This window comes from Galleria mellonella, unplaced genomic scaffold (assembly GCF_026898425.1).
Source record: "Galleria mellonella isolate WM207_F2 unplaced genomic scaffold, CSIRO_AGI_GalMel_v1 utg159, whole genome shotgun sequence".
NCBI lineage: Eukaryota > Metazoa > Arthropoda > Insecta > Lepidoptera > Pyralidae > Galleria > Galleria mellonella.
Genome location: NW_026442004.1, coordinates 3,369,974 through 3,383,349, shown reverse-complemented (window position 1 = coordinate 3,383,349; position 13,376 = coordinate 3,369,974). Strand labels below are relative to the sequence as shown.

General features: G+C 31.8%; 1 protein-coding gene across 12 annotated transcripts in view; it reads right to left on the bottom strand.

Moving 5' to 3' along the window:
* LOC113518763 (modifier of mdg4) overlaps positions 1–13,376 on the bottom strand; it is a 362,824-nt gene that overhangs the window by 100,502 nt on the left and 248,946 nt on the right. The window contains exon 5 of one of the 12 annotated variants that reach the window (XM_052892502.1): positions 7,677–9,662. The exons of the other annotated variants lie outside the window; for them this stretch is intronic. Within the exon in view, the coding sequence (XP_052748462.1) occupies positions 9,418–9,662 (245 nt within the window). The 3' untranslated portion in view covers positions 7,677–9,417. Of the gene's footprint in view, positions 1–7,676; positions 9,663–13,376 lie in introns of those variants that run through there. 12 annotated transcript variants of the gene reach the window in all.

Genomic DNA, 13,376 nt, shown 5'->3' with positions numbered 1-13,376 from the left:
ATACATCTGATGAACTTTTCTCTCTATACATCTGTAGCTTTCTCTCATTGGACACCGCCAGTCAGAACACCATTTTAATATAGATTTTTTTCGCAATTAATAACTAATTATAAAATATCTAGTCATAATAAATGTATTTTAAATTTTATATAGCACTACCTTATGTATCTTGTAGTTAGGCGGTGGATGAGTGTGATCGACATTAGCTCGTAAAATGTACTTGTCTTTCGTCGTGATGAACCTCGCTTTACAATTTCCGGACTTCGTACACTGCTATACATCTGTAGCTTTTCTCTCATTGGACTTACCGCCAGTCAGAACACCATTTTAATATAGATTTTTTCGCAATTAATAACTAATTGTGAAATATCTAATCATAATAAATGTATTTTATATTTTATATAACACTCCCTTATGTATCTTGTAGTTAGGCGGTGGATGAGTGTGGTCGACATTAGCTCGTAAAATGTACTTGTCTTTCGTCGTGATGAACCTCGCTTTACAATTTCCAGACTTCGTACACTGCCATACATCCGTAGCTTTTCTTCTACCATCCCGGTAGAATGTGTACCCGTTCAATATACATATCATTTTTCCTCCTCTGTTTGGCACGTACTGCACTGAAATAAAATATATTTGAAAACTTACTTTGCTTTTTGAAGCTTTCAAAAATTGTGAAAAATAAAAATAAAAAATTGCAATAACTAAATGAAAGAATTTATTTATTTTTATTTTGTAGTAATTTTTAGCTGCGACATCGTCTGCATGACTAGGATAAATTTATTGACACAGATAAAAAGTAGCCCATGTCTTTCTCTTATCTCATATAGTTTATGTATTGTTTGGTATATGATTTATTTATTTATATTATTTTATATATATTAACCCATCAAACCATATACAGTTTATGTATATGGTTTGATGGGTTAAACCATTACGACTCTATATGATAACAAACAAACAAATAAACTCACTTTCACATTTAAAATACTAGTAAGGATTTTGTTTTTATTATAATTTGTGTAAAAAAAATTTAAACAATTTGAATAAAAGATCTGTTTATAATTTGGACACCCACTTAAGTCCAACTTTTCGAAATTTTTAACGTTAAATCAATCAACGTCAAAATAATTTTATATATCATCACCATGTCAGTCGTTAACTGTCCATTGCTAACATAGACCTTTCCCTATGGGAGCTTTGTCAGTAGACGTCACACTTGGTAGGCGAGTTGACAACCGTAGTTTGGTTTTAATGTTTTAAGAGGGACGTTACTGCCTATCCTTCGAACAAGTAAAGGGTGGCCCAATCTATGCCGAGACCGCACTGTCATAATGGAATTTAATATAAAAAGATTTATGTAAAAACGACAGACTAAGTAAACTATGAAGGCAAAATCTAAACTACTGCGGTTAGAAACTAAATATTTTAAACAAAATTTTACTCTATGACTCGGGCATCCACTAAAAAAGAACTTTCTGAAATTTTACATACGTTTCACAACAATTCCACTATTATTACAAATGTGAAACTTTGTTAAGATGTAGAATTTGGATGTTTATTACTAAATCATGTTTAAACATCTGAACGAATTTGAATGAAATTTGATAAACTTAACCTATTGGACACTTTATACTGATACAAGTAGACAAATCACTTAGAAACACTAAAAAAAGCTAAATTATTTTGAAAAATTGATAAATAATTGCGATGTTGCCACACTTTGGTAAGTACAAGTTATAAACCCTTTTAAAACTGTACCTTGTTTTAAATTTTATAATAATTCCCGTCTTTTATAATAAATCTGGGTGGCAAATGGTTGTGTTCGAAGTTGCCAGTAATCAGAACACCTTGCTTGGTTATAATAAACCTGGATTTGCACAGACCCCATCTGGTACATCGCCAGGTGTTCGTCGTGCTCCTCTTCACGTTGCAATAGAATGTGTAACCACCAGTAATAGCCAATTGCTTCCCAGATTGGTTGAGCACGAACTGAACTGAGAATTAGAATGTTTACTGATTAATGTTTGACGAAGATTGAAAGAAAGAATATCTTAACAATACGACATCAGAGAAGCAAAAAAAAACTGAGAATCTAAATTCACAACTTTTTTACAAATAAAAAGTCTGTAATATTGATCGCAAACAATTAATTATTAATTAATTATTGGCGGTAGATACTTACAATCAGGTGAGCCGCATGCTCGTTTTCCTCCTGTGTTATAAAAAAAAAAATTAAATAAACCGGTAAATAATTTTTTTATGGATATTATTCAAGTATTTTCTAATAATATTAATATGAAAAAAATACCGACTTCAATTGTGGTAAAACCAATTACTGAACCGATTTTGATAAAGTTTCTATGCGGCCAAACTGCAAGTATATCAAATAATAGACTTTTAAATTGTCCTATAAATGACCTGAGTAGTGAGGTAAGAAACATACTCGTAAAAAAATACCTATAACCGGATTGAGAACCTTCTCCTTATTTTGAAGTCGATTAAAAAAATTTACAATAGACACAAAACTAATAATAACTATTAAATTCATTTTAAAATTAATTACTTTAACAAATTACACTATTGTTACTTTTATTTTTTAAACACGACAATTTAGAATATGGAATCGTACACATGTGCATGAAGTACATCTTGACTTTTTTTTTGCAATAAATATAATTTTGTTCTGCAAACAAAAGCAGTTGCACGCACGCACGCACGCACGCACACACACACACACATGCACACAAAATATAGTCAAGTCGCAAAAAAGTATAAAGTTACATAAGTAGTCGTATACTATTCATATTTCACCTTTCATATTAAAAACAAAATTCTAATTACAATAAAAAAATCAGTCAAATTGAGATTTTTTTATTTCATTAAGATTTTCTCAGCCATGTGACATTTATTCAGAATATTTTTAACAATATTAAAATTTATAAACAAATAACATGTACAAACATTTTAAGTAATATTAAATTAAAATCAGTGTCATTACGGAGTTACAATACAGAAAAATGCATTGAAATGTGTTTTTACCTGTCGTTTTCTCAATATTTACATAAAAAAAAAAAAATATTAGACCTGGCATCTTTCAACGCTAGAGCGAACAGAAAGATAGATAAAAAAAAATTATTCAAAGAAGTCGAATAAACGATATTGCTCCAACTTGTACCACCATCACTTAGATGAAACTATAGTCGAACATGTTCGAAATTTAAAATACAGTATTTTTTAAATTCTGTAATACTGCCCATCTCTAATCATAAAACTAGGAGGTGCATGGTTATGCTCAAAGTGGCCAGTGACAAGCTCTCCGATCTGGGTCATAATAAACCTGCATTTACACGAGCCCCATCTGGTGCACCTCCAGATATTCGTCTTGGTGCCTCTTGCGTTGCAGTAGAACGTGTAACCACCGACAATCGCCAACTGCTTGCCGGATTGATTTTGTACGAATTGAACTGAGAAATCACAATGTTACATATAATGCTACCGAAAATAAAATAAATGAAATACCAACAATAAAATGAATAAATACTTGAAAATGAAAGATCACGTTCACACTTTAGTTTGTTAGTGTCTGGATGATCTATTAATTATAATAAACAATTTTCAACGTTTCAAAATAATGCTTTAAGTGCTATTATACTTTTCTATAGTATACATATATACTATTTAATACTAAAAAAGTATTTGAAAACTTCAATAGCAAACTTACGACACCACAATCTTCATGCCAGGAACATTATGGTAGACAGAGAGAATTAAGCTTTAGACCTATGTGACACGCCGTCTGTATTTTTTATGCAACTTAGAATGGCAAATAAGCAGACAACTCACCTGATGGAAAGTGGTATCTATTGACATGAACAGTACCATGGACATAATAGAGAATAATGTGTCTTCTATGATACCTTTGCCATTCCTAAGAACTAAGGTATTATGCCTCTGTACCCTATAATTTTATTGCCATAACCTTAATATTGAAATATAGCCATGCAAACACAACTGCTTCTGTAATGCTTTCTAAAATAAAATACTGTAATAAATAATATAAATTGTGTATTTTTATTTTTACAAATTACATCAATGTACTAATTAAACTACATTACATTATTTTAAATAACTGAATTTATAAAACACTTATAAAATTTAATAAAAAAAATGTATATATATATATTACACAAAAAAAGACACTTCTGTGTCTCATATCGGACATAGGCCATCGGCCAACTATTTGATAGTGTTTATTTTCCATAAAATAAGTATGAAAACATTGCTTTTACAAAAAAAAAATGTAAGAAAAGATAAAAGACAATAAATATATTTTTATTTATTTTATTTATATATGTTCATATAATATTTATTTTTATCGTTCCACGCATTATTTTTCCCCTAACAACAGATTAATCCCTGCATAATTTAAATCCAATTAAGCCATGAGGAAATGAGAAAATTTGCTTTTAAATTATAGATGAAAATTATTTGAAGCCATTTTGAAATGACTAACGAAAATTATTTAATTAAAAGTAATATCTTAATGGATATTTTTTTTTCAAAAATGCCCTTGCTTTATCCAAATGAAGTTAATACAGTATAAGTATTTTTAAATAAATCTAATTTAATTTTCTGTAATTTTATCTGTATATACCTATCACTATATTTTGATTCATATTTTTTTAAACAAAGATGGCAAATAAATCTTTAGATACTGTTATTTTATAACTTAACGCTTGCAAAAGCAGAGTTGTTTTCAGCAATTGAAAAAGTTTTGCAGTCAACATAAAAATCTGAAGTATTATGTATTTTATATATTATAAAAAAATAAGTATTATATACCTACTTTATATATTAAATTAACATATGGTCACGACTTTGCTCGGATAAGATTAGGTAAGGTTAAAATTGCACGTTAACCATGAATCTACAATTACTGTAAATTGAAACCAGTTTATTGGCGCGACTTAAAAACGTCTATCTCAGCTTCTTCGTTTTTGCATTTAGTTAAAATTAAAAATTTTGAATCTTTAGTAATAATATAAAACAACATAACGCAATCATGTTAACACAATTGGCATAAAAATATACTTATTTATTTACACTTTATTGCACTATTTGTAAAAATAATACATACAGTATTATATATATATATATAAACTATTGAGGACAGAAGGGAAAAAATGTTAGGACACTTGATACGACACGACGAACTTATGAACATTATAATAGAAGGTAAGATAGAAGGAAGAAGGGGGAGAGGGAGACCGAGACATAGTTACATCAGGCAGTTCAAGGAAGGAGTTGGTGTCGTGTCGTATCAAGAGGTGAAGAGACTCGCTGAAAATCGTAGTGAGTGGCAAGAGCTCCACCGACAAGAGCGCAGCTCTTAAATGGATAGATAGATATATAATTGCACACATATAACAGAAGAGAATGAAGGAGGAAGATAAGATATATTTGTTATAAATATAAATGGTAATTCGCCATAATTTTAGTCATTTACTAATACGCCATTGTGATTGGCTGTTCGCGGTGAATCATGTATGTTTTGTGATACATCCCACACGTCTCTTGTATAGTCGGTAGCTATAAAACGTCCCTTATAGAGATCTCTCTTTTCGATTCAATTTTTCTTTTTACTTCTCGTATATATTTTTTTTAATATTGCATAAATTATATATATACGAGGTCTGTCTTTCGTATAAAAGTGTTCTGGAATGCGAGAAAGAGGAGTGGGGAGGCCAGGTAAGCGCAGGACCCCTTCCTTATGTCCCTAACAATGCTTCAGTTCTGGTCTGACCGCCGTGCGGTGCGAAAACGCCATCTGTGAAGTTACCTCTTAACGAAACCCCGTCGGCATGGAGCCCGCTCTCGTAATCAAGTTTCTCTCGAAACTCGGCAAGAATGGCAGTGAAATTTTTGCCGATCTAATTCGATAAGACATCCGGGGAACCACGAATATATATATATAAAAAAATATATGTTATTGTTTTTTTCGATGTTCGGGGGATTGTCCATCAAGAATTCGTCCCTCCAGGCCAGACAGTTGATGGAAAATTCTACGTCGATGTGCTCAGACGCCTCAAAGCTCGTGTGGCACGAGTTCGTCCAGAATTGGCGCGAGAGGGGCGTTGGATTCTTCACCATATCTCTTGTTGTCCGTGAGTTTTTGAGTAAAAATTCCATATATATATATATATATATATATATATATATATATATATATATATATATATATATATATATATATATATATATATATATATATATATATATATATATATATATATATATATATATATATATATATATATATATATATATATATATGAACTAATGACAATTCTATTAAGCGTATAGACTGTAACTCGTCATACTTTTAGTAAGCTTCACTAGTACGCCATTGTGAACAGCTATCCGTGGTGGATCGTGTGTGTGTTCTAACGTTGTAATTCTCACAACTTCACCAGTGTCGGTAGCTTTGAAACGTGCCTTACAAGGATACCCTTTTGTACACCGCCACATTCCCATAATGGATTCCGTACGTACGTTGCCACAAAAGTAGTACGTGTACCCTTCGTAGATGGCCACCCGTTTCCCCGTTCTATTCTTTGCAAAAACAACTGAAACAAAAAATAACGTATATTATTAAATTCGAAAAGTCCAGGTCATTGAAAAATACTTACAAATTTCAACATTAACATACTTTTAAAAATTGTGACAAATTTAAAAATTTGCTATGTTTAGAAAGAACTAATTAAAAAGTTACGAAACTTTTTCTTTTATAATAAAAAATTTAGTATCGAAATTCATTTCAAACATATTATTTATATTCGGCACAGCAAAGAACTGAAAATAGTGAATGAGAAATTGCTCATCTAAGGCATTTTGACAGGTTCCAGCAACGTGGACACTGTGTCTACATTTTGCTATCTCATTTATTTACCTTCTGTGCTTACTCGTAATATGCCGAATCGCCGGTTGCTTGCCGAAGTGATTTTGTTCTTAGCAAACTGAGGATTTACAATAGAGTTTGTAATGAGGCGCTATATCTCTAAAATAAACATTTCTTTTTCAAATTCTAAAAATTTCCTTTTGAAATTATATTTTTTATTCTAAATACGAATATAAACTAAATTACTAATACAATTAAGTCAAAGTTAGATATATAAATTTAGCTTATAATGGCCCATAAAATAGTAACTTTATGAAACTACCAAATTAAACTACTGTGTTAAGAAATTAGAGAAATGACGTGTCAGAATCAACCCGAATGTTATATAAGATAGTACTTGTCTCCACCGTTAACTGTCCACTGCAGAACACAGCCTCCCTCATAAAAGAGATTTTGCCAGTAGTTGCCACGCTTGGCAAGCGGATTGACAATTAGAGTTAGGCTTTAGGTAGTATTTTAAGAGGGACGCTGCTGTCCAACCTTCGACTATAGCTCTTTTAATCGCCTTTTACTACACCTACGGGAACGAAAAGGGGTGGCCTATTCTTTGATTTACCTGTCTATTATTAAAAACAACTGAACAATTGTCAGAATTTCTAAACAATAGCAAATTCAAAAGTTAATAATGTTATAATTTTTTTATTAGATTACCACTGAAATTTAATTTTTACTTCGATAATGAACTACAAAGTGATTAAAAAAAATAAACGACACATATTACACACACATTTATTTGCAACTGTTATTTGATTTACATATTAATTCGTTGCCTTAAATTTATAAGTTCAACTCCTATAACTTCAGCTTCTGCACTGGGGGGTATCCCTTACAGAGATCCCTCTTTTGTCTTCTATTACTACAATTACCCTACAATTACATTTTTTAACAAGACATTAACTATTTTATTGTATTTTAATTTTTATTAATTTTAATTGTTAACTTATGTTTTTTTCTTATACAACTTAGAATGGCAAACAAGCTGACGGCCCACCTGATGTAAAGTGGTAACCGTCGCCTATAGACATGAGCAGTACCATGGACGTAACAGAGTATACTGTTTCGCCCATGATAGCTCCCAAGCGTTGCCATTCCTGAGGACTCAGGTGTTATTCCTCTGTACCCAGTAAATTCACACCATATCCCACCCTTCAAACCGAAACACAGCCATGAAAACACAACTGCTTCACGGTTGAAACACGAATGGAACAGAGGTACCCAAGCAATCGACTTTTGTACAAAGTCTCCCTCTGGTAATCCCTTACAGAAATCCCTCTTTTGTCTTCTATTACTACAATTACCCCTACAATTACACTAACTATTTTATTGTATTTTAATTTTTATTTATTTTAATTGTTAACTTATGTGTTCAACCTTGTTACTTCATATAAATATTAATTTCCCCATAACACAAAAGGGGATTGGGGCTATGGCCCCTTAACACAGGTTATTATTTTAACCTATTTAGAAGCCTAGTTCTAAAGCTACAACTACTGTACTCATTCAAAATTAAAATTAATATTAGTACTGTAACTTAAGAACTACAGTTATGTTTTTACAAATAAACCTTATTTCATTTAAAAAAGTCAGTTTTAATATACAATAAGATTACTAACTATATATGAGATTCTCCATACTTTTTACCTTCACCAGTACGTCATTGTGAAGAGTAATCCGTATATTACGTAGTCGTAATGTAGCGAGTCTCACAACTTTACCAGCGTCAGTAGCTATAAAACGTTCCTTATACAGATATCTCTCTTTTGGTTTCTATTACTATTTTTACCTCTCATTTATTTAATATTTTGCGTGTATATCTTACTGTAAAAGCTAGCACATTGGCAAATCTTAAGTTTTACCAGCAAATCTTAGAATTTACCAATGTGAATTGGTAAACGTGAGGATTTTATAAAAGTAAGATAATTTTTGTATCTTTCACCAAAACAAAACCCAACCTAACCTATCTTTCTGTACAGTAATATATGCATTTGAATTTTATGTTGATTTTTTTTTATTATCACATCTCTTATGTAGGCATAGCAAAAAAATTACCGTACTTTTACAGTGCTAGACATAATTTTAGACACGTTCAGTGTGTGATATTTGTATTCGTGGTTAGAAAGACAGGTTATGTTAGGTTTGGTTTAAATCCTCACAAATAACAACTCACATTGGTAAATCCTAAGATTTACTGGTAAAACTTAAGATTTACCAATGTGCGGACTTTTACAATGAAATGACATTGAAATGAAATTTATTGCGATGAATGTGGTAAGTTTAGGTAATATTATACATTTTGTGTAACCTTAACATTCAGCCAGTTTGGCATGCAACATTTTTATATGGATTATTAACAATCGACTATTAATGACAAGTTATATTAGTAAAGCCACAAGTACAGTATACAGTAACATGTATATGAACTAATTACTATTTTATTTTACAAATACAATACAAATTTAAATAAGCCTTACTAATACGCCATTGTGAATGGCAATCTGTGGTGGTTCGTGCGTGTGTTGTAATGTAGTGATACCCACAACTACACCAGATTCGGTAGCTTTAAAGCGTGCCTTACAGGGATACCCTTTCCTACACCGCCACATTCCTATGACCGATTTCGAACGTATGTTGCCACAAAAGTAATACGTATACCCTTCGTAGATGGCTACTCGTTTTCCCATTTTATTTACTGCAAAAACAACTGAAAAAAAAAATTTTCATTATTATTAGCAAACAAAGTCCCAGTACACTGAATATTAATATTTTCAAATTTTAACATTAATATATTTAAAAACTTCTGAGAACTTATTATATACCTGGTTACCATTGACAAGCTGTCATATCTAAATCATAATAGATTTATTTTACACGAAGTCCATCTAGTGGACCCCCAGTGTAACCACGTATAATCGCCAATTGTTCGGCGAATTGATTTTATACGAAATTAACTAAGAAATTACAATATTATATTCTTTTTATGCAACTTAGAATGACAAACAAGCTGACGGCCCACTTGATGGAATGTGGTAACCGTCGCCTACAGACATGAGCAATACCATGGACATAAGAGAATATACTGTCATAAGGTTACCAAAAATAAAAGATGGTTGTTGTAAAATATACTTTATATATGTTAACACAAAAGTTTGACAATGCCTGAATTGTTTATTAATTATCAAAAACAAATAGTTTTGTAATAAGTTTTTTCAAAAATGCTGTTACAGCGTTACTAATACGTTAACTATATAACAATATTTTCATTTAATTGAAATTTGATGCTAATAACATGATTTTAATGTTAAAAAACATTTAGTTACTTTATTTGCTAAGAATTCTTAAGCGAAGGATTTATTTGCAACTTGTTATTTGATTTTCATATTAATTCGCTGTCACAACTTCATGGCATCAACTCTCATAACTTTATCCATGTCTATGACTACAGAACGTTCTTTACAGAGATCATTCTTTTTGCTTCTATTATCTTTCCAATTTTTCTTTTTACATTCTATAACAAGATATAATACAAGATAATTTTATTAATTCAATCAATCAAGTTTTATTATACATAATTACTATGTATGTAATTCTCTACAATTCTGTTTATTAGTATTAATCTGTACATATGCAATGTAAAACAGTTATTCTCACAACTACACCAAGGTTGTGAGAATCATTATTTATAGCACGTCTCCGTAGCTATGAAATGTTCCTTACAAAATTCTCTTTTTCGGCTTGTATTAACTCTTATTACATATCAAATTGGTATTTCTTTAATATTATACAAATAAATACGAAACATATTTACGATTTTATTTTACATATAGATTGTAAATTTAATTAAGCCTCACTAAAACGCCGTTCTGAAGTGCAATCCGCGGCGGTTCGTGTGTGTGTTCTGAAGTAGTAAATCTCACAACTTCACCAGCGTCGGTAGCTTTGAAACGTGCTTTACAGGGATACCCTTTTGTACACCGCCACGTTCCTATTATGGATTCCGAACGTACTTTGTCACTAAAATAAAAAGTATACCCCTCGTGGATGGCCACCCGTTTCCCCGTTTTATTCTGCACAAAAATAACTGAAACAAAAAATCTTTAATATTAAATTCGTGCAAAGTTGAAATATTATGTGATCTCGATATAACTGTGTATAGAAATAATTACCTATTATTAATCAACAAGTATCATCTAATTAAAAATGTCTGGATATTTTCCTTTTGTAATTACAATTATATAGTACAATATCGTAAATTAATTTAATATACGCATATAACGTATTATTAACACTCAGTCCTTCTCTTTAACGATCAACAGAGAAATAAGTATGAAAGAACATCGACTATAAACACAACATAAAATACTTCAAGTATAAAATTTATATAAGTATTCAATTCCTTTATTTATGCAAAAAAAAAAAAAAAAAATTAATTTGAAGATCTGAAGATTTTTTTTTAGTAAATCTACATCACGAGAAGTAGTAAATTCATTTATTGATTATAAACGAAGGTGGTATCAGCCCTTAACTGTCCACTGTTGGATATAAGCCTTCCCCATAAGGAGAGTATTTGCCAGTAGTTGCCACGCTTGGCAACTGGGTTGGCAACCACAGTTGAGCTTTTTGAGATTTTATAAGAAGGACGTTGCGGCACATTTCTCGCCTTCCCTTAGTCGCCTCTTATGACACCTACGGGAAAGGTAGGAGTGGCCCATTCTATGCCGGGACACACACGGCGCACAGAAATTACGTATTATTTTAATTAACGCGATTAAAGATACAAGATTAGATTATTTGTTTTAAATGAATAAACATAAAAAAAAACTTAACCGATTTTAAAAACTGCGTACATAGCTGGAGCGAGTGCATAACCCGGTATAGAATGGGCCACCCCTTCCTCTCCCGTGGGTATCGTAAGAGGCGACTAAAGGAGAGCGAGGGATGGGCAGCAGCGTCCCTCTTAAAACATCTTTTTTTTTCACAAATAGCATATAAATTCATCGATTATATACGGACAATATATATACGGACAAAGTCACACAGATTGAGCTAGCCCCAAAGTAAGTTCGAGACTTGTATGTTATGGGATACTAACTCAACGTATTATAGCGAGTAGTTTCCCGTTACTTCTTCACCCACTTTAGAACAGTTCATAAGTGACGACCCCGTATGTGCAAACGCAATGTAGGACGACCCCCCACTAGATGGAGTGACGACAGTCTATGGGGGAGGCCTATGTCCAGCAGTGGACATTTCTAATAGCCTAACTGCGGTTGCCGACCCGCTTACCAAGCGTGGCAACGATTAGCAAAACTCCCCTTATTGGGAAGGCTCATATCCAGCAGTGGACAGTTAACGGCTGAAATAATAAAAACATATATATGAAGTGTCTCATATTAGGCAAAAGGAACTGGCTCAGCTGATGCTATGAGTGTCCCAATGCAATGTACTAATGTACAGCTGCACAGCGCTAGTTTTCAGCCAGTCCGTCTCTTAACAATTATAATAGGAGGATTAGTATCTCCAAAATATAGTTAATGATTATGACTGTTAACTGCTTTTACAATAATATTCTCTATAGTGGTGATAGAAGCGTAGCATCCTTTATTTTTCTTAATGCATCTCCACCTGGTCTTCATACCACTTGTATAGTCTTTAATATATCTAAATTTATTTAACACTATAGCGACTTGACCGCGATTTGACGAGGTGAATATTGCTTCTGGAAAATAATAACAAGTTCTAATAAACATCAAGACAGTAATAAAATTATTAGACAAAACAAAAAAAAAAAAAAAAGAGATCCGTAGACGATCAAGCGACTTAAAACCATCATGTAATTATTACTACTTGTAAGATAAAGAAGATGGATCAGCGTTTCTGCTCTACAAGTGACAATAGACGTGTACTTTTTTCAAGCTGCTTGATTGTCTATGGAATTCACAAGAGCAAGAAGAATAGAATTAAAATAAGAACTTTGAGCCATCATAGAAATGGTACTATTTTACAAATACTGTAAAGTTACTTGCTTGAAGGCTAGATGTAAGGTAAAGTAAAATGTAATCTAAGGCAAAGAAGATGGAAAGCTCTGTTTTAGTTTTACAAGCAACAATAGATTTACGCTTCATTCTAGCCGTATGATCGTCTATGGGACGCATAAATGTACTCGTAATTACATGTAAGCAAAACAGAATAAAAATAAGAACTTTGAGTTAGTGTAGTATTGTGTATTGCAGTAAAGTTTTGTAAATAATATAAAGTTACCTGCTTTAGGGCCAAACATAGAATAAATTTCCAAATTAAGTAAATCTTATGAGACTAATGGCAAAATAATATGTATGTTACCTTTTTTTTTTAATACCACTGAGGTGACAAACAAGCATACGGCCCACCTGATGGTAAGTGGTTATCGTAGCCTATG